Below are 21161 nucleotides of genomic sequence, written 5' to 3'. Positions count from 1 at the left end.
CTCAGATCAGGCAATACATTGGTGATGTACTAGGCTCATCGGTCCAGTCAAGCCTCAGAAACTTAGGTGTCGTTCTTGACTCTGCAATGTCGCTTGAGCAGCACTCCAGACAATTAATAAGAAACTGCTTTTTCCACCTGAGGAACATTGCAAAATTAGGTGATATGGTGCCTAAAGCCGAACTTGAGATGTTTATTCATGCTTTTATCTCTTCTCGTCTGGACTTTTGTAATAGCCTTTTTACCTGTCTTAATAAGAAAGAGCTTGACCGTCTACAGATGGTACAGAATGCAGCTGCACGGCTTTTAACTCACACTCACAAAAGGGCACACAACACTCCTGTTTTAGCCTCTCTACACTGGTTACCAGTCCATTTTAGAATCAATTTTAAAATTCTGGTCCTTACTTTTAGAGCTTTACATGGTCAAGCACCCCTCTACATCTCTGACCTGATCAAACCTCATGTACCTGCCCGTACCATGAGGTCGTCAGATCAGAGATTGCTAGTGGTTCCTCACACCCACTTCAAGTCCAGAGGTGACCGGTCTTTTCAGGCAGAGGCACCCAAACTTTGGAATGCCTTGCCACACTCCCTACGGTGTTCTGATTCTGTGGACTCTTTTAAGAAACAGCTGAAAACATTTTTATTTACACATGCTTTTAATTAGTGTGTTTTTAGGTTTTATATTTGTTATTTTATTGTTGTACTCTATTTATATTGATATGCACTTAGTGTTTTTATTGTTGTATTTTATTTATTTTATTTTATTTTATTTTATTGTAAAGCACTTGGTGATTTTTATCTGCGAAAGGTGCTCTATAAATAAACATTACTTACTTACTTACTACAAACATTCAGGGTTTTTGTCTGTTTGTAAAGCTGTTTGTCAGGACTGAGGCAGATTTTTACTGTTCAGCGTCCAAACCTCCAGAAGTGACACTGTCCTCTCCTCTCCTCTCCTCTGCCGTTTTTAGATTCTCCTCTCTGCACCACTCTGCTCTGCTCTCTCTCTCTCTCTCTCTCTCTCTCTCTCTCTCTCTCTCTCTCTCTCTCTCTCTCTGTGTGTGTGTGTGTTAAAGTAACTGGAAGACAGGATGCGTTCTATTTCCTGCTGCTCTCTCTCTCTTTCTCTGTCTCTCTGTCTCTCTCCCTCCCTCTCTCTCTCTCTCTCTCTCTCTCTCTCTCTCTCTCTCTCTGGCTGAGTCACACTCTGTTGGCATGAACATGCATACACACCTCGACACCCACACATGCACACACACCCTTCGAAATGCCATTGTCTGATGAAGTAAGCCTCTCTCTCCCTCTCAAATTCATGGCATGAAAAAATTTGCCAAAGCAACAAAGTAGTTTGTTCAAATATTTGGACATAACAACCAAACATTTAAATATCAAACAATAAATAATCTCCCTCTCTGTTTTTTTTTTTTTTGCTAACTTTCTGGTCTCCTTTTTGTATTTTGTGTTTGTCAGTTTTGGGTAATTTTTGTGTAATTTTATGGTTATTTTCTTAGTTTAATTTTAAACATGTAATGTTTAAAAAAAAATCAAGTGAACTTACTCAGGTTTCAAAGGGTTAATGAACTGAAATGTCAGACAGCCAGTTTTCACATCACACACCCTGGTAGTTCAGGCTTTGTAATGTGTGTGTGTGTGTGTGTGTGTATGTGTGCGTGCGTGCGTGCGTGCGTGCGTGTGTGTGTGTGTAGTCAGATGACGCGCTGGACTGAAGCCTGCATGGTTCTGGGAAGTGGCTGGGTTATCTTTGTGGCGATGTCGTCTGACTGATGACTTCACTGCTGATGACTGTGTGTGTGTGTGTGTGTGTGTGTGTGCATGTGTGTGTGTGTGTGTGTGTGTCTCAGTGCATGATGTAATACAGTACATTTGAGGAGTTTATCCTCTTTCCTCTGCTTCTCACAGCCAGCTGCACATTAACAAGTCCTTCAGTCTCCTCAGTATTCAAATCTCCTTTTTCTTCCAAACAAGGTGTTTAAAAAAAAAAAAAAAGAAAAAAAATTGCCACTGGGATGAGATAATCCCACTTATTTCAATACTAATTAACTTCATTCCCCAGAATTATCTTGAATTATGTGTCATTTTCTTGATCCTAGTGGCTGATCTGCTTTATTTTGCCTTGTTTCAACAGATTTATGCTGGGATTTATAGGGGAAAAAAAAGAATCCTGAATCAAGTGAAACGGCACAGGAAACAGTGGGATTATCTAATCCCACTGGCAGATTTCTAAATTGTTTGAAGAAAAACAAGATTTGACCATGGGGATGTGTTGCAGTGCAGGACTCGCTTCTGTAATTTCATGAATTTTTTTTTAAGAAATTGTATTTGCTCTCTGTCCATTCAAACCCATTTTTTTTCCCAGATAAAATAAGAGAATTATTATTTCCCTTCAGCTTGAATTTGACTCAGTGATTTGATGATTTGATGGTAAACAGTTTTACAAGATGAACTTTGTTGTAGTTTCTTGTCCTGAGCAGTTAGTGATTTTTTTTTATTACTCTGTTTCTATAATATTTTGCTTCTTTTTTTCTCACCATATAAAATAAACTACAATAAAAATGTCTTAAAGTTACAGTGGAACAGAATGGGATAGAGTGCAGGCTCAGCATCTTGTTGGTCACTGCACTTCCATCCTCTGGTAGATGGTTCCATCTAGTGGTGGTACCTGTGCATGACAATATAATGGAGGTTGTATAGACACACACACACTGGATTTCAATCAGTAATGTTTTGTTCAGTTTTAAAAAAATGTGTTAAAAAAAGAGACCAAGGCTAAAAAATGCAAGAAATACCAAACCACAAATGATTGTATAAAAGCTATTTTAATGGTTGAACATGGTCTATTTAGGAGGATTTTTTTTTCATTCTAATGCATTATAAATGTGCCCTCTGTATAAATTCAGATGGTGTGTATAATCTGATACAGGAGGTTGGTGCAAGCATTAGAAAACTCATTCTGCCAATCAAACACTGCAAGAGCCAATGTTCATGTGATAAATGATACAAAATCAATACGTGTGATCAAACACAGCATGTAGTGACAGTCTGTTGTTATACACTCCGTGGCCACTTCATCACGTCCAGCTGTCCAGTCTAATGCAGTTCAGGTCAGCAGCTCTGCCATAAATTCTACCTTTTAACAAGTTTATAATGTTCAGTTTGTGTTGACATTGTGCAGAATGAGTCAGTTTAATTCTATGTTTATTGCTGAGGTTGTAGTTTCCAGAGGTCTGCTACTGGACTGCATTATACTAAGAAGCATTTCTCATTTTTTGCCCTCTTTTTTATATACACTATATTACCAAAAGTATTCGCTCACCTGCCTTTACTCATACTATGAACTGAAGTGCCATCCCATTCCTAACCCATAGAGTTCAATATGATGTCGGTCCACCTTTTGCAGCTATTACAGCTTCAACTCTTCTGGGAAGACTGTCCACAAGGTTGAGGAGAGTGTTTATAGGAATTTTTGACCATTCTTCCAAAAGCGCATTGGTGAGGTCACACACTGATGTTGGTCGAGAAGGCCTGGCTCTCAGTCTCCGCTCTAATTCATCTCAAAGGTGTTCTATCGGGTTCAGGTCAGGACTCTGTGCAGGCCAGTCAAGTTCATCCACACCAGACTCTGTCATCCATGTCTTTATGGACCTTGCTTTGTGCACTGGTGCACAGTCATGTTGGAAGAGGAAGGGGCCCGCTCCAAACTGTTCCCACAAGGTTGGGAGCATGGAATTGTCCAAATGTTTTGGTATCCTGAAGCATTCAAAGTTCCTTTCACTGGAACTAAGGGGCCAAGCCCAGCTCCTGAAAAACAACCCCACACCATAATTCCTCCTCCACCAAATTTCACAGTCGGCACAATGCAGTCTGAAATGTACCGTTCTCCTGGCAACCTCCAAACCCAGACTCGTCCATCAGATTGCCAGATGGAAAAGCGTGATTCATCACTCCAGAGAACGCGTCTCCACTGCTCTAGAGGCCAGTGGCGGCGTGCTTTACACCATTGCATCCGACGCTTTGCATTGCACTTGGTGATGTGTGGCTGCAGCTGCTCGGCCATGGAAACCCATTCCGTGAAGCTCTCTGCGTACTGTACTTGGGCTAATCTGAAGGTCACATGAAGTTTGTAGCTCTGTAGCAATTGACTGTGCAGAAAGTCGGCGACCTCTTTGCACTATGCGCTTCAGCATCCGCTGACCCCTCTCCGTCACTTTACGTGGCCTACCACTTCGTGGCTGAGTTGCTGTTGCTCCCAAACGCTTCCATTTTGTTATAATAGAGCTGACAGTTGACTGTGGAATATTTAGGAGCGAGGAAATTTCACGACTGGATTTGTTGCACAGGTGGCATCCTATGACAGTTCCACGCTGGAATTCACTGAGCTCCTGAGAGCGGCCCATTCTTTCACAAATGTCTTGTTTCACAGTCTGCATGCCTGAGTGCTTGATTTTATACACCTGTGGCCAGGCCAAGTGATTAGGACACCTGATTCTGATCATTTGAATGGGTGAGCGAATACTTTTGGTAATATAGTGTATATTGCCCTGTTATATATATACTACTCACAAAAAGTTAGGGATATTCGGCTTTCGGGTGAAATTTCAGGATGAACCTAAAATGCATTATAACCTTTACAGGTGAACTTAATGTGACCTTCTGTAAACTTTTGAATGCACATGTCCAACTGTTCAGTGTTTCAGTACTTTTTGCACAAGTTGCTGTTCTCTAACAAGGAGTTTAACGGCAAAATTCACATCAGGTGTTTGATGCTCCAGCTCATCGAGGTCGTATCATTAGGGAACGGCTGCTGGAGACTGGGGTACCTCAGATGGAGTGGCCTGCACTTTCTCAGACCTACATCCCATAGAAAACCTATGGGATCAGCTGAGTCGCCGTGTAGAGGCTCGGAGCTCTGTACCCCAGAACCTCAATGTCCTGAGGGCCGCCCTTCAAGAAGAGTGGGATGCCATGCCTCAGCAGACAATAAGTCGACTTGTGAACAGTATGAGACGTCGCTGTCAAGCTGTAATTGATGCTCAAGGGCACATGACAAGTTATTGACACTGACATTTTTTGTTGTGGTATATCCACCACTGTTGTTGGCTTTTGTTTCAAGAAATTGTTTGAGATGAGGAAATCACCAGTGTATGCTTCTACTTAAATGCCCTACTTTCATGATATAATATCACTGTAGCGTGAACTTTTTACATTTTCCATAAATTTCACCCAAAAGCCAAATATCCCTAACTTTTTGTGAGTAGTGTATGTGTTTCAGACAGAACAGCTCTCACTAAAATGTAGTTCAGTGCAACTGCACCACTATGAGCTCAATGCCAAACATAGAATTGAATTTAAAAAATCAAAAACAAAACAAAACTGAATTTTACAGGCATCATAAATGTAAGGCTATATAGACAATGGGAGCTGTATTGTGGTTCCCAAACTGTGGTTCAGGGTAGTAGTGTGTTTGGTCCTTTGTAAGACCAGGGAGTTTAATTTAACTGATATTAGTTAAATATTGCACAGGTGATGTACATATGTGGCTGTTTTGAGTTTTCCCTCTTTTTGGCTTCTCCCTCTATTTTCTTCTCTGCTGAATCATTCATAACAGCAACAAAATCTTTTTTATGTGCAGGGAAAGCTTTGTTCCTGTGCTTCTCTGTGGCTGCATGTGAATTTTATGGGCTTCTTGTGGAAAAAAAAAAAAAAAACAACAAAAAAACAACAAATCTTGTGTATGTTTTAACATGAGTCTTTGTACTCTGTATTTAAAGCATGTACAGCACATGTGGTCCAGTACAGCACACACAGTATCTGGAGTTATCTTTCTTTCTTTAGAATGGCATGTAAATGAACTGAATATGTACTCATGTAGAGTCTATTTCTGGCTTCTGCTGCTGTTAAATTCATGTTAAAATGTCCTGGTGGAGGAGGAGAGGCTCCAGTCACACTTCAGCTACGCAGCTCAGTTTCACATCTCACTTCAGTATTGTGTATTTCTGTGTATTTCTGGATTTCAAATTAACCATCACCACCTTGTGGCAGAAAGGTGTTACTGCAGACAGACATCCAGCAGCTGAACTTACAAACATTCTTACAGTATTTTCTGATTTATTCAGAGAAGCTGACCTTTTTTCATGATTTTTTTTTTTTTTGAGATTTTCCCTAAATTTATTATTTTTCTGCTTTATTGGACAGGCACAGTAGCGAGAGACAGGAAAGACATGGCAGAGAGATGGGATGACACGCAGCAAAGGGCCCAGACAGAAATCAAACCCAAGTTGCTGTGGGTTAGCCTCACTGGTGTGTGATACCTGCTGTACCAGGTGAGCCACCGGGCCGTCCCAGATGGCCGCACTCCTTCTCCCTGGGTCGAGCCTGGATGGAAATCTGTCTGGACTTGTTCATGTTCCTGTGGTTGTAGTTCTGCAGCCACAGCCTGACGCTGTCAGCCACTGGAGCAACTCCACTGGAGCAGCTGGAGTTGCAAGCGCCTTGCTCAAGGACACTTCATCTAAGGCAGCCACTCGTTCACAGCAGCCATGTAGATTTTTCCTGCCAGTCCAAAGAATTGAACCTTCAGGTGATAAAAATGCTTCTATAACCTGTGGGCTGCAGCTGCCCCTGTGGTTCCACTTTCCTAACCCTAACCCAGAACGTTCCATAAGCTGGGACTTGTCAGAACCCATCAGGCCAGAGAAAAACAAGTTTATTTGTGCAGCATCTTTGTTTAGCTGGAACAGACCTCAGATCTGCTGGAAGCTTGTTCCAGACATTTGATGCAAAGAAACTAAAAACCTCAGGTTGAGATGGTTTGTAACACAGCAGCAGTTCAGACATGTGCTGAGGAATTTCAGGTTCTGCTCTTGTACAGATGTCCACAGACGTCTCCATGGTTACACATCTGCTACAGTGTAGCTGTGATGCTAACTACAGACGTCTCCATGGTTACACATCTGCTACAGTGTAGCTGTGACGCTAAGTACAGATGTCTCCATGGTAACACATCTGCTACAGTGTAGCTGTGACACTAACTACAGACGTCTCCATGGTTACACATCCGCTACAGTGTAGCTGTGATGCTAACTACAGACGTTTCTATGGTTACACATCATGCTACAGTTTTTATTTTGGCACAGGCCTCCAAATGACCTGTAGTAAAATATTAGACAGCTGTTGGGTGTGAGTTGCTGAATGTGTCGGTCAGCTGTGGTGTGATCAGGCCTGCAGGGCGATCCGGCCTCCACTCGGCCTGTCACAGTTTATTGTGTGATAATGAGCGGCGTGCTGCACGGCAGCGCTAACACAGAGCATGCTAGTCCCAGTGAAGGGGGAGCGGGTCCGAGCTCGTCGGACTTAATTGAAGGGCACGTCAGCAGACATCAGGCAGACTGAAGCAGAGCGATATGCGGCCGGACACATCGCCTGACTGCTGCTTTAAATTGGATTCACGCCTCCGGTGATCCCCCCTCCTCTCCATCCTCCCCCCACTTTGTTTCTTTCTTTCATCCTCTCCTTCTTTTCTTCTCTCGCTCGCTCCTCTTCTCTCCCTCATATTTATAATGTGTTTGCCTGCAGGGCATTTTTCTCTAACCTGACCTTGCCATCCTACCACTGTAGGACATGATTATAGTGATGCAACCTCTGTGTGTGTGTGTGTGTGTGTGTGTGTGTGTGTGTGTGTGTGTGTGTGTGTGTGTGTGTGTGTGTGTGTGTGTGTGTGTGTGTGTGTTTGGTATGCCAGGCTCTTGGCCATTCTTAGCCCTGCTGCAGGCTGCAGTGTGTAACAGCTGCATGCAGAATGTTCCGGGTTTGTCTGGGCTGAGTGGGAGCGGCTGCTGGTGTGAACACAGATTAAATTTACACTGTTACACACACACACACACACACACACACACACAAGCATGGGATATAGACTGGATTACTGCTGGGGTGTAGCAGTCACACAGGACATGTGCACATTTAGTACATCAAATTACAACATTTAGCAGTCGCATTTGTCTAAAGTGACGTACAGTAACATTACAGTTTTTATTGGTAAAATGCTCAGTTTTCTTTGACAAGCCGCTGTAGCCCTAAACATGGCACTGCACTGTATTTTTAACAGCAGTATATCATAAAAGTAATAGATCTTGCCTGGTATAGTGACAGTAAATCAATGAGACTGGGGTGCAGTCGACTGTCTCCTCTCTCGCCCGGCAGTGGTGTTGTTAGTGCTCATGTTTCTCCACCACATTTCCCATCAGCCCCGTTGCTTCCTGTCCCCCCTCCCTGATGTCGATCCTGCAGAGGATCATCATGTTGGATGTGATTTTTTCCATCGGCCTTCCACTCCTTCCTCCCTCTGCCAGAAGCTTCCAGAAACTCTGAAAGCTGTAGCTCTGTTTGCTCTGGAAGAACAGCGCCCTCTTCCTGTTTGTTGCCATAAAGCAACACAGCACTTTTCCCCAGATTCATCATCAAGCTGCAGTTTTAGCAGTCTTTTAACACAAACGGGTCACGTGGTTAGGTTTCAGTGCCTGCAGACTCCCAGTGAAGTCACCCTTGCGATGCCTTTCAGTGTCGCAGAGAACCAAAATGCTGCTGTGGCTGGACTTTGCAGGCCATCAGTAATTGGTCCACAAACTGGTGACGTCAGAGGCGTCAAATTTCTGCAAAACGAGTCATTTGTTCCCAGAGAAAACAAACATTTCTTCATCTGTTGTTTGCAGCTGAAGTTGTTTTGCACATTTCACAACAATGAGACTCTTTATTTATGTCACACACTTTTGATACAGATTGCCACGAGGTCCTTCACAATTCATGATAGAAAAAATGGAACAAAAAATAAAACCTAAATAAACCCAAAATACAAACATACAAGACAAGACAAAACACACACAAAAAAAATCAGCTCCATCTTTAAATATCATGTCATAGAGATGAAATCCCCCACACCCCAGACAGATTATTCATGCAACTGTTCCACAAACCCATGGTTCACTTCGCAGTCGGTCATGATTTTGGTTTCCATCCGTTTGATTTGTACATCAGAGAAAAAAAAAAAATCGCTACCATTTCCAGTGTCCTCTATATTCTGTCAAACAGCCTTATGTTAGAAGTAAACTCAGAGTATTAAAAACAAACATAAAAATAGTATATATAATAATAATATGTGAGTATATTCATTAACTCATCAGCTCAGTGTATGGCTGTATGGTTGCACAGTGGATGCGTCTGTAACGCTGCACTTTGAAGTGTGTCTTGTGTATTGAATCATTGTTTTTTTATGTTAGTTTTTTGGTTTTACACACCTAATCTCTAGTCCTTCACATCTAACCCAGGCCAGGAGTGAGCTAGTGAAACCAGACGACATCATCTGACAGGATCCTGACAGGTCCTTGCAACTTCACAGGGAGGTGGAGCTCCTCTGCTCCTCCAGCAGGAGCACCACACAGCCTCCCTGCAGTTTCCAGCCAATAGCAGCAGAGCTTTAGTGGTGTGGTTTTCCTCGAGCTCGCCGTCCACACTGAGACAAAAAGCTTCAAATGTGTTTTCAGATTTCTCCGGGTGAGCGAGGTTTGCTGCGGCGCCACCTGGAGCTGAAATAGGGCCAAAGACTCTGAGTTTTTAACCCAAAGCACCGCTGCACGCTGTGAGTTTGGATGACTTCACTGAAACTACAGGCTGATGTTATTTTTTTTCTGGCTGCCCGTCCTTTCGCTTGCGTCAGGCCTCAGCTGCCGCCATGACACTTAAATATAGGTCGTTACTTATCATTGTGATTATGAACATACTTTTTTCACTCCAGGAAATATCCTTGACCTTCCCTCCTCTCCTCTCTGGACAAACTCGCACTCTCTCCAACTGTCCCCTTTGGCAGCTGCTGCACTGGAGGCACACCAAAGTGTGTGTGTGTGTGTGTGTGTGTGTGTGTGTGTGTGTGTGTGTTTCAAGTGGTGTGAGTGACACCGTGGATCTGTACAGAGGGGGGTTACTTGGTCCTAAAATAGCCTCCCCAACTGTTGCCCCCCCACCACCCCTCATCAACACCCCTCCCCCATGCCAGAGAAGCAGGTCAACACACACACACAAACACACACACACACACACACACACACACACACACACACACTGGCACACTGAGTCAGTCACCATCTCCCACATGGGGGCAGAGAGTTTGGTGCCTCGGCAGAGAAACCACACAGCGCTCCAACTCTAACTTCACTGCAGGAGAAGCTTTCTGATTTTTTTTTTTTTTTCTTTCTAGATTTTTTGGTTTCAGTGTTGACAGATTTTGGTTTTTTATGAATTTCGAATGATTTTGGATTCATGGATTCTGTGTGAAGGGAGAATCGCAGCTTTCTGAAAGGTAAGAGAAGTCGGTGCTGCTGGTTTCGACCTTTGACCTCGTCACTGTTGCAGGAAATGAAGCTTATTCTCATCCAGATGACTAACATGTTAAACGCTCAGTTGAGGATTTACAAGTAACATCATCTTTGTTTTACACAAACGTCAGCAGCTGTTTTGAATATGAGAACAGAAATCTGTTTTCATAAAGTTGCAGGAAAACTGATTTTTACTGGCGCCTCGCTGCTGTAAGCAGGATGTTGTGGAGGGAGCGTTCAAAAGTGTAGAAAAGCTGTAAAATCTCAAGTTTCACACATTTCATTGTCAAAATCGATAAACTCAGCCACCAGGGTTTCTTAAAGGAAAAAGAAACTTATTTAAGAAGTTGCAGGCTTTATATAATGGGGAATGCAGGTTTTCTGTGATGGTTTTATTTGTTTTCCAGTCAGTAAACGTTATGGGATTTTGATATGAAAACACTATCATTTGTCTTTTATTGTGAAATTGGACAAGATGACAGGCAGTTGGCTAACAAGCTGAAAAACGGTTGTTTTGTGTTTCATTGGAACTTTTAAGTGTGGTGCGTTTGGAGGTTTGGATTAAAGTCTCTGTTCTGTGATGTTTTGACGATAATATGTCCAAATTTGACCTGTTTTCTACTACAAAAACAAAGAGAAAAACACCACAAAAGAGACTTTAAAGTGTAACTTTCTCCAACATGATGGACTCTCTTCTTCTGTGGTGTTCAGACCAGTTAGAAACAGCTGAATACGAGCATGAGTCCACACTTCGCTTCTTGTTAGAGGACAGAGACGTTTTCAGGCTCAGGTGCTGTTGTGCTCACCTGAACCGAAGCAGGAGAAAGTGCAGAGCTCAGAGAAAAGGATCAGAGCGTGACGGCGGCGAACGCCCCGCCGGACAGAAAGGCCGACGGCAGGCTCCAAGCTCTCGTGGAATCTCGGACGTAACGAGGCCCGCCTCGCTTTGAAGCGGCTTCATTTGAATACTCGGAGGATCGGGAGCGCCGAGCATTTGATCTCCAAGGTAAAACACTCGGCGCTGATCGGCTGAAGTGGGCTACTTGAAGGTTATTAGATTGAATGGGTTTGGGTGTCGCAGGCTGTTTGAACGAGGCGGCTCTGAAGCCCTTGATGTCTGGTTTGATGTGGGCGAGCTGGGATTGGAGCTGAGGCCGCGCTCGACCTGCTGTAAATTGATTTTAGGCAATTAGAAACCCCGCTGGATGTATGGCCTCTGTGATTGACAGGCTGTGTCTGAACGTACGTGACCTGGGTGCAAGGAAGAGTGTGTGTGCTTGTGTGTGTGTGTGTGTGTTGGGGGGTGTGATGCAGAGATGTGTGAATCTAAGTATGTGTCCTTTTATGCTCGTACTGTACTGCCTATACTGACACACTGTAAAAAAATCTCCATGTTAACAAGTCATTTCATCTTTAGTGTTGTCATCATCAACCCACCAGGATCAAGAGAATGACAAAAAAAAAAAATGTGGAAGCAAGTTGGCATTATCTCATCCCACTGGCAGATTTTTTTTTTTTTTTTTTTTTACCTAACTTGAAGAAAAATAAGATTTGGACACGGAAGAGGAGACTGAATGAAAGATGAAGATTTGACCTGTGTACACGCCACACAAACACATAATTATCAGTTCTCAAGAGCTCGATACATCTGAAATCAAAAATGAAGGGCAAAAAATGTCTCTGGTAATTAGGGGCAGCTGTTTTTGTATGTCACTCTGTTCAGGTGTGAAAGTGACTTCTGTCCGCCATGACCCTGACAGATTAAGAATGAGCAAAAATGGATTGAAATTAAAACAAACCATAATGGCCCCAAAACAAAAATTTAGATCAGGTGCGGCTTTGCATATTAACGGCAGCCGCTCCTCCCGTCACTTGTGTGTTTTATTTAAAAAAAAAAAAAACGCAACCAGACCAACTTGAAAAGGCTGCTTCACTTTGAACAATATCAGGAGAACAAGAAGAGTCGCTGCAGAAAATGCTCTCTTCGTTGTTAGAGTTTAGAATATGGCGGGGTTTTTTGACGGGACTTCCTGGTTGTGTGAACCGAGCTCTGGTTATGAGCCGGCGTGCCAGCAGGCAGGGGGTGGGCAGGGCACATTTGCATATTCATAGTTGTGTGCATTTTTAATGAGGTCACATTTTAGAGTTACATCTCAGGCACACACTCATGGAAAAATACCTCTAAATATGTAATATTGATGAACAGAGATTATTTATAGGGGCTTTAATACATGACTGGAGGGGAACTTTATTTCTTTCCCTGATGCGCACACACACACACACACACACACACACACACAAAGCCATGGCTAACAGATATACTGACAGAGTTAAAATGTACACACACATACTGTACACACACACACACACACACACACACACACACAAGCCTCAGCAGTCTGATTGAATTTACTCCCTGTGTGTCGTTTGCGTCTGAAGTCATTTGTTAGAAGACGAATCTTCAGTCCAGTCAGACTGCTGGAAGCTAATGAGACGCCTGCAGGGACGCTGTGTGTGTGTGTGTGTGTGTGTGTGTGTGTGTGTGTGTGTGTGTGTGTGTATTAGCATTAGCATTTGAAAGCTGTGGGAGAATTATTGAAGCATCTGAAAGACTCTGTGACATTTTCACTTCTGTTTTAGATCGGCACGACACTTCTTTGATGACGAAACTGAGTGTGTATGTGTGTGTGTGTGTGTGTGTGTGTTACATTGTGTGTAGGTGACTAAAAGCTTGTACTTTACTTGTGTGAGTGTGTGTGTGTGTGTGTTAGCTATCGATATGAATATGTATGTTTGTGTGTGTGTAGGTCCATTTATTAACACCGTTACGTTCTTGAGCTTTTGTCTCCTTCTACCGCTGGTTTTTCTTGTCAGAGGACGGAGACGTTTTCAGGTTCAGGTGACGTTCTCACCTGAGCTGAGGCAGGAGAAACTGCAGAGCTCAAAGAAACGGATCAGAACGTGAGGACAGTGAAGGCACCGTCAGTACAGCACTGATACCGCAGCGTCTTTATCAACCAGCTGCATTAGAAACGGAGGACAGTGAAGGCAACATCAGTACAACACTGATACCGCAGCGTCTTTATCAACCAGGTGCATTAGAAACGGAGGACAGTGAAGGCAGCGTCAGTACAGCACTGATACCGCAGCGTCTTTATCAACCAGCTGCATTAGAAACGGAGGACAGTGAAGGCAGCGTCAGTACAGCACTGATACCGCAGCGTCTTTATCAACCAGGTGCATTAGAAACGGAGGACAGTGAAGGCAGCGTCAGTACAACACTGATACCGCAGCGTCTTTATCAACCAGGTGCATTAGAAACAGAGGACAGTGAAGGCAACGTCAGTACAGCACTGATACCGCAGCGTCTTTATCAACCAGGTGCATTAGAAACGGAGGACAGTGAAGGCAGCGTCAGTACAGCACTGATACCGCAGCGTCTTTATCAACCAGGTGCATTAGAAACGGAGGACAGTGAAGGCAGCGTCAGTACAACACTGATACCGCAGCGTCTTTATCAACCAGCTGCATTAGAAACGGAGGACAGTGAAGGCAGCGTCAGTACAGCACTGATACTGCAGCGTCTTTATCAACCAGCTGCATTAGAAACGGAGGACAGTGAAGGCAGCGTCAGTACAGCACTGATACTGCAGCGTCTTTATCAACCAGGTGCTGCATCCGAGTCAGCAGCACTGCAAGAAATCTGCATCTTCACACGTCCGTCAGTCTCCTCTTCACTGTTCAAATCTTGTTTTTCCTCAAACAAGGTCAAAGATCTTCCAGTGGGATGAGATAATACCACTCGTTTCTGCTGCCAGTCAACTTGTTTCCAGATTTTTCTTGAATCAAGTGTCATTTTCTTGATCCCAGTGGCTGATCTGCCCTTTTTGTTTAACCTTGTTTAAAGACGAAGAAAAATTGAACACTGGAGATTAGAGACAAATGACTTGCTAAGATTTTCTTGTCGTGTGGAAGTGACTCAGCTTGATGCAGGTTGGCTGCTACAGTGTGAAGCCACTTTTACAGCCACTGGAGGTGTAAAGTGTCTCGGCCTACTTCCTGCAGGCCTGTTGTAATGTCTTGTCTCTTTACTCGAGTGTTTCCATGCAGTGAGACTTCGTATGTTTATGTACTTTTTCCTGCTCTACATTTATCTGACAGCTGGAGTTACTTTGCAGAAGAAGCTTTTGCAGGTAGTTTTTGAGGTAATTCAACCTGTATACTTCCCTTTGGTTCTGCGTTACAGGTAGAAAGTAACTAGACTGCAGTACACTTGAAAATACTTTTTTGAGGTACTGACACCGTATGTTAGTATTTACATTTAGAGACTTTCTACTTCTCCTGCTCTACTTTTATCAGATGGCTGGAGTTCCTTTGCAGAAGAAGCTTTTCCATGCAGAACATCAGATGTGCTGCATGTTGGAATGTAAACCAGCCAACAGGATACGGAGCAGTTAGAGCTACAACATTAAAATCCCTCTTACAGGTTAATGCAGCGATAATTTAACTCTCTGAGAGGAACCGTTCTACAGAAAAACTACTTTTGGACATTGAGAATGCAGGACTTTTCCTTTTCCTTGAGGTTTTTTCCATCATGGTTTCGATGCGTGTTGGGTGTGAAGGTCTGTAACCTGCAGTTACAGTAGCTCTGTGTTTATTTTGGAGCCGTCGGCTGCAGGTCACAGAGTTTCAGCCCAGCTAGCGTTGGCCGAGCTCTTGGCGAGTTTGACCTACATTCTCACATGCCGGGCGGGTTATTCAGGGAGCAGCATGACTTAAAATGTTTGGCTACGTTGCCACGGTGACTCAGCCGACGAAAGGCGCATGTGTGTGTGTGTTAGTGAGGTGTGTTTTATGGTGTTGTGGGGTTCATGCCAGTTCACCTGCTTCTTTAAAGGTCAGTGAGTTTGAAATAATTTGATGCATGGAGGTTCTCTTATTGACTGTTTCTTAAATGTGAAAAACCGGTCACTTTCGGTAAATCCAAGGCGCGCTGGAGTTGTTTTCATGTGATTCAACTTTTTAAACCTGAACCGATTCACTTGGTTTCTTTGAAAAACATGGGAAAAAAGGTGATGAGCAAATTAGCAAAAAAATGATCTTAAAACTTCTGAAAACAAAGTACCCAAAAATTAGCCAGCAAGTACCTGAAAATTAAAACATAATTTTTTTTTTAATTACAAGAAGTTTACTATATGTAGGCTGCAATTATTAAATGCATGATACTATGATTAAACAATATATTTAAGACTGACATGTTGTTATGTGACCATTTTCCATCATAGTCATTATTAGTGTTAAATTACTTGAATATAATTTTTTGAAAACAGCAAAATGTACAAGAAAGCAAGCAGAAAGACCAAAAATACCTGAAAATTAGCAAAACATCAACAAAATCAAGGCAACAAGCCATGTGACATCTGCGTTGGATGACAAAAAGACATAACAGAAAGCAGCTGATGGTCAATGGCTGAACAAGAAAACAGGCAATAAAATGACAAGAGAAACAGAAATATATTCCAGCAGCCTCAGAGCAGGAAATAAAATCATAGGGATTTACAGGAAGGTCTTGAAGTTATTGTAGGGCGGAGTGTGTTATTTGTCATTCTTGTGCCATATTGCTGTCATGTTGCTTCAGTGTTTGAGCTTCAGACGTCAAAACGACTTCAAACCTCTTTCACCGCTCATGGAAACAACTTCAGTTTATTGCAAAACGGCATTGTAAGCACATTTTGAGTGCATGATGATGATATTTATAATTAATTTGACCTGCAAAGTAAACAAAATATGGTGTTATATAGTGCCTCATTAGCAGCACTTCTACAAAAATGGTACCAGTACGTTTTTATTGTGCTTCTAATTTTCCTCGAATGAAGCCTCTCAGTGCAGCTCTAATGTTTCTGTGACTGTTGTTTTGTTTGCTAATATTGTATGTCAGCTGAAACGTCAGGAAAAATACGACTTATTGCATTGAAATTTCACCTGTTTGAAGTGTTCTTCCCTCCTGTGCTGGGATAAACCTGAAGAACTTTTGCTTCAGGTTTTTTATTTTTATTTTATTTTTTTCTTAGATTGAAATCCGCAGTGTAAGCAAATGGAAAAACCCTCGAACTGCAGACACAAATATACAGAATGACGTTTTTGTCCCCCTGTTTTAAACTGTGGAGTCTGTCTGTCTGTCTGTCTGTCTGTCTGTGTGGTTTTACAGAGCCTGAATTAGTTTGGTAATATCAAACTGCTCTGCTGTAAGTGTGTCATTGGGTCACTTTTGATCCTCCATGGCAGCAACAGACAGAGAGAGGGACACACACACACACACACACACACACACACACGTACAGAGAGAGAGAGAGTGTGTGTTGTGTCTGTAGATCTAATCAGTAATGTTCTAAGTAAAAGTGAACAGTGAACTGACTTGTATTGGCCCAGATACACGTGCACCTGTGATAAGGCAGGTTTGTGTTTGGAATGCAGCTCACTGTGTCTCTCAGGCCCTGTTCACACCTGGCGTTAACAAGCGTCTTGGGCGATCCCATCACGAGTCGACGGCTCTCAGTATGCCAGTTCACACCTGGCATTTGAATGCGTCTCCAGTGTCCACTTGTGATTGGATCTCTCCTCCCCGCGCTGTATGTGCAAATAAAGGCATGCATCTCCTGTGCAGCGGCCAAGCGCTCTATTTAAATTATCTAGAGCACAATGCAAGTGCATTTAGGATGTGCCCCAGTCCACTTTTGCTATTGTAATGTTGGAAAAAGGATGATTGCACCTGGCATATCGTTCAAAAGGGTTGTAATTAGTAAGTACTTAGGTCTTAGCAAACACACTTGCATCGTGCTTTGCGGTACTTTGCTCCGGGTGTAAGGTAGGACGCAGCGGGAGGCAGCAGTGCACTTGCCGTGGCTAACCCCAGCTCAGATGGAAATCAGTGTGTTTCGTGTGTGCTTCATCTAGGAGAATCCATTTCCATCCATGCTTATTTCATCCTCTCTGAGTCACGTGTGTAACTAGTTCATATTTTAGTTAGAAGTATGTTTTGTGAGCTGTTTTTGTCTGTGCACACAGTTATGAACGTGCATTTGTCTCTTGCTGTGTTTTTCACACAAACCTGGAACTAGTCCATGTGAAACTGACTCACATTTTAAATCTGGAGCTGTGACGTCGAGCTTCCTCATCTCTTCTGCTTCCCCTGCAGTGGACTGTAGTACTCCAAACTTCTGTTTACTGGTGGCTGATGCATTTAATACTTAGAGAGCATTGAGTTTACACTGAGACTTACTGCTGTAAGGTAGTGTGTGTGTGTGTGTGTGTGTGTGTTTGAGTCTGGATGTGTGTTTAGGCAGCTAAAGCATTTCTTGGTTATCATTTCTTGTTTTTCTGAATTTTGTAATTTGTCTCTTCTCTCTTTGTCCTCTGTCGCTGGTTGTGTGTCCACCTGTCTTTCTGTGTGTGTGTGTGTGTGTGTGTGTGTGTGTGTGTGACTTTAGGACATCTGTGAGGACATCTCGGACCATGTGGAGCAGATTCACGCTCTGCTGGAGACAGAGTTCTCCCTGAAACTGCTCTCCTACTCCGTCAACATCATCGTCGACATCAGGTGGGTGATTAGAGTAGAACAGAGTGGAAGACAACCTGCTGGAGATGAAGTTGATCTATAGAATAGATTAAATAGGAATAGATGATAAATCAGTCAACAGCTGACTCTTTTACTGCACTTTGCTGCTGAGATTCATATCATAACATGCTGTTTGTTTATAATGTGAATGCCAAAGTTGGAAATACTCCTAATTGAATTATGTTGAAATTACTGAACCATCAGATCGTTTACTAAAAATCATCAGTAACACTTGAGAGAATTAAATCAAACACAGTTGCACGTTGTGTCGAGGTTATCACCCTTTTTGGCAGCGGTCTGGTTTGTTTGCTGTATTTTCACTAATTTCTCAATTCCCCTGGTCCTCTTGCCCCCCTCTGTCGCCCCGTTGCCCCGTTGCCCTGTCGCCCCGTCTCCTGCAGGACGGTGCAGCTGCTGTGGCACCAGCTGAGAGTCTCGGTTCTGGTTCTGAAGGAGCGGCTGCTGCAAGGACTGCAGGACTCCAACGGAAACTACACCAGACAGACGGACATCCTGCAGGCCTTCACCCAGGACCAGCACCAGGTCTCACACACACACACACACACACACACACACACACACAACCACTGTCTGGCTGGACAGACTTATCTCATGATATGATTCTATATTCAGTTTGGGCATCATTATTTGATAAAAGAATGATACGGGTCTGACTCTGCAGAATTATATTTCCAGCAGTGGCTTCATAAACTGTAAACTATTTTAAAAAGTTGTCAGTGAGCCATGACACTTGCAGCGATTACAGAAGAATGTAATGCATCGACTGTTTGTTTTTCTGCCCCGTGATACATGCCATGACATTTTTGAAACTGAATTTCAATATCGTCCCACAACTAGTGTGAATGCACCCGGGATGTTTTGAGAGGGTGGATTGTAATCCAATCAACCAAACCAGCTGCAGAGATGTATTTGGCAACATTAGCAACAAATGCAGGCTATTTTAACGGAAATAAACTTGGATCCTGGTTGGATTTATTCATGGATCCAACTAGGAAGTGAATGCAGAACTTGACAGGTGGCAGGCAGCTTTGGACAGCCTGAACTACCAAACATGGACTGTCAGTGGTCTGCTGTGAAATGCTCTGCAGATAATGTGGAGCTCAAATCTTTAACTCTTCAAATTAAATAAAGTCCAGCCAGCAACCACCTGTGAGGAGGGTCGTGACATTGCAGGGTTTATGCTACCAGAGTGAATTGTTTAAAAATATGATATCTATGATAATCTATGGCCATAATGATCACTGAATGTTGATGTAAAAGCACAAGATTAATAATTTTTGTTCTCCAGTAGAGGTATGTTATGATATTGATTGAAGTTAACAATGCAAGGCCACATTACTGATCCCAAAGCATTTCATTTTTAGTGTCAGTGGAAAGGTGAGAGGGTGAAATCCTAGCCAGTATTTCATAAATTAGATGTTCATTAATCAACATAATGAATAGCACTCTCTCCTGCTGCTCCAGACTCGTCTGGACGCTCTGACGGAGGTGGACGACTGCGGTCAGCTGACCATCCGCTGCAGCCAGGACTACTTCTCCCTGGACTGCGGCATCACCGCCTTCGAGCTGAGCGACTACAGCCCAGGAGACGAGCCTGAAACTCGGGGACCAGGGGAACCAGGTGACGAGAACCCGGGGCAGAACCAGGAACCAGGGCCGGAGGAGAACCAAGAGTCGCCTCTAGAACATTTCTCAAACCCTGAACTCAGCCAAAGCGCAGATCTGCTGGCCTGTCCGGGGCAGGGCGATAAGAGTGCGGTGCCCAGTGACTCATTAAACCCCACCCACTCCCTGTCAGCAGCACCCACCATGCAATGCGGCGGGTCCAACCACAGCGAGGGTTCGGTGTCGAAGCGTCTGCTGCAGGGCGGGAGCCACAGCAGCGAGGTGTCGCCCACGCAGCCCTCGCTCCCCAAGAGAGCAGCTCTCTTCTCACCAGGGGAGATGGAAGCTGAAGAGGCAGGGGCGGGACTGGGGAACTTTTGCCTGGCCTCAGGATTCCAGTTTCAGGCGGAGCTGAGCCGCAGCAGCCCCTCACTCCTGGATCCTCCAGACCGGTCCAAGTTCTGCTTGGAGCTGAACTCGGTTTACCCAGGGAACGTTTCTCAGTCCTACGAGAGTCTGCAGGTTTGCTTGTTTGTTGTTGTTCTCTTTGATTTCCTCTTGATTTGTCTACTGTCTTTAATTTTGTACCAAGTCAGGCAGCTGGGCTCTCTGTGTAACATTACCTGCATGTTGTGTCGGTCCAGTGGGCCTAATCCATCTGGTGGATTGCCATGAAATTTGGTGACAACATTCATGCTAGCTAGAGGATGAAACCTGGTGATTTTGGGGATCCAATGAGCTTCTCTGTAGCGCCACCAGTAGGCCAGCATATTTTATGATGTCAGGTTAGCTGTGGCTCCATCCAGAGGAAGCCAAGACAAAACCAATGTCAGATCTTTCTCCTCTCTTGTCCCTTTGTTTTCCTTTGGTGCAACGCCACAGGCTGGCCAGATCACTTTTGCAGTTTTCTTACATCACCTGACAGGATTTTTGGACAAGGCTGATCAAATTCAGCCTGTGCACTCTCGCTCTTGCTGCCATTTGGAGCCACCAGAGCTACCTTGTGCAACTTAGTCCCTTTGTAAACTTGACTGAAAAATCTGAAGGTTTTCATTCCAAAATGCCATGAATTTTTGAGAAATATTGCCACCTGAAAATCATGCCTAAACACTTTAAACCCTATTAGTATTTATCTCATTGAAAATGTGTACCTTTATGTCTTGAGAGGTAACATATAACTTAAAGAAGCCCAGAGCACTTCGCTGTTATCTTACCCATGATTTTGCCGGTCAGAAAGTTTTGTCTAATCTTAATATCAGTGTATGTTAGAGGCATATTGATCCAAGTTGAATTTTTGGTGTATTATGAATGAACTAGAGTAATCAAAATCCAGTCATGTGTAGATGAAAATTTTTATGTTGCCTCTTCTTAGACACCAAACTTGCACCATTGCAGACTTGAGCCATGACATTTAACACTACTACTACTTTAACTACTACTACTACTGATAATTATACTATTAATAAAATAATGATAATAATAATAATAATAACAAGAAACTTAAATTATACATAACTTTTCTGACTATTTACCA

At 43.3% G+C, this 21161-nt stretch overlaps 1 protein-coding gene and 1 pseudogene across 1 annotated transcript in view; both read left to right on the top strand.

Annotated features, from left to right (window-relative positions):
* Positions 1–21161, top strand: part of LOC115353980 (tripartite motif-containing protein 35-like) — a 993629-nt pseudogene that overhangs the window by 239475 nt on the left and 732993 nt on the right.
* The window catches only part of akap6 (A kinase (PRKA) anchor protein 6), a 216255-nt gene that overhangs the window by 13158 nt on the left and 181936 nt on the right, over positions 1–21161 (top strand). Inside the window, exons 3-6 of the mRNA XM_030044838.1 lie at positions 17874–17983; positions 18403–18544; positions 19487–19695; positions 19777–20149. Coding sequence (XP_029900698.1) covers positions 17874–17983; positions 18403–18544; positions 19487–19695; positions 19777–20149 — 834 coding nt within the window. The remainder of the gene's footprint in view (positions 1–17873; positions 17984–18402; positions 18545–19486; positions 19696–19776; positions 20150–21161) is intronic.

The sequence above is a fragment of the Myripristis murdjan genome, chromosome 22 (genome assembly GCF_902150065.1).
Source record: "Myripristis murdjan chromosome 22, fMyrMur1.1, whole genome shotgun sequence".
NCBI classification, from domain to species: domain Eukaryota; kingdom Metazoa; phylum Chordata; class Actinopteri; order Holocentriformes; family Holocentridae; genus Myripristis; species Myripristis murdjan.
This window is presented reverse-complemented; position numbering and strand designations above follow the sequence as displayed.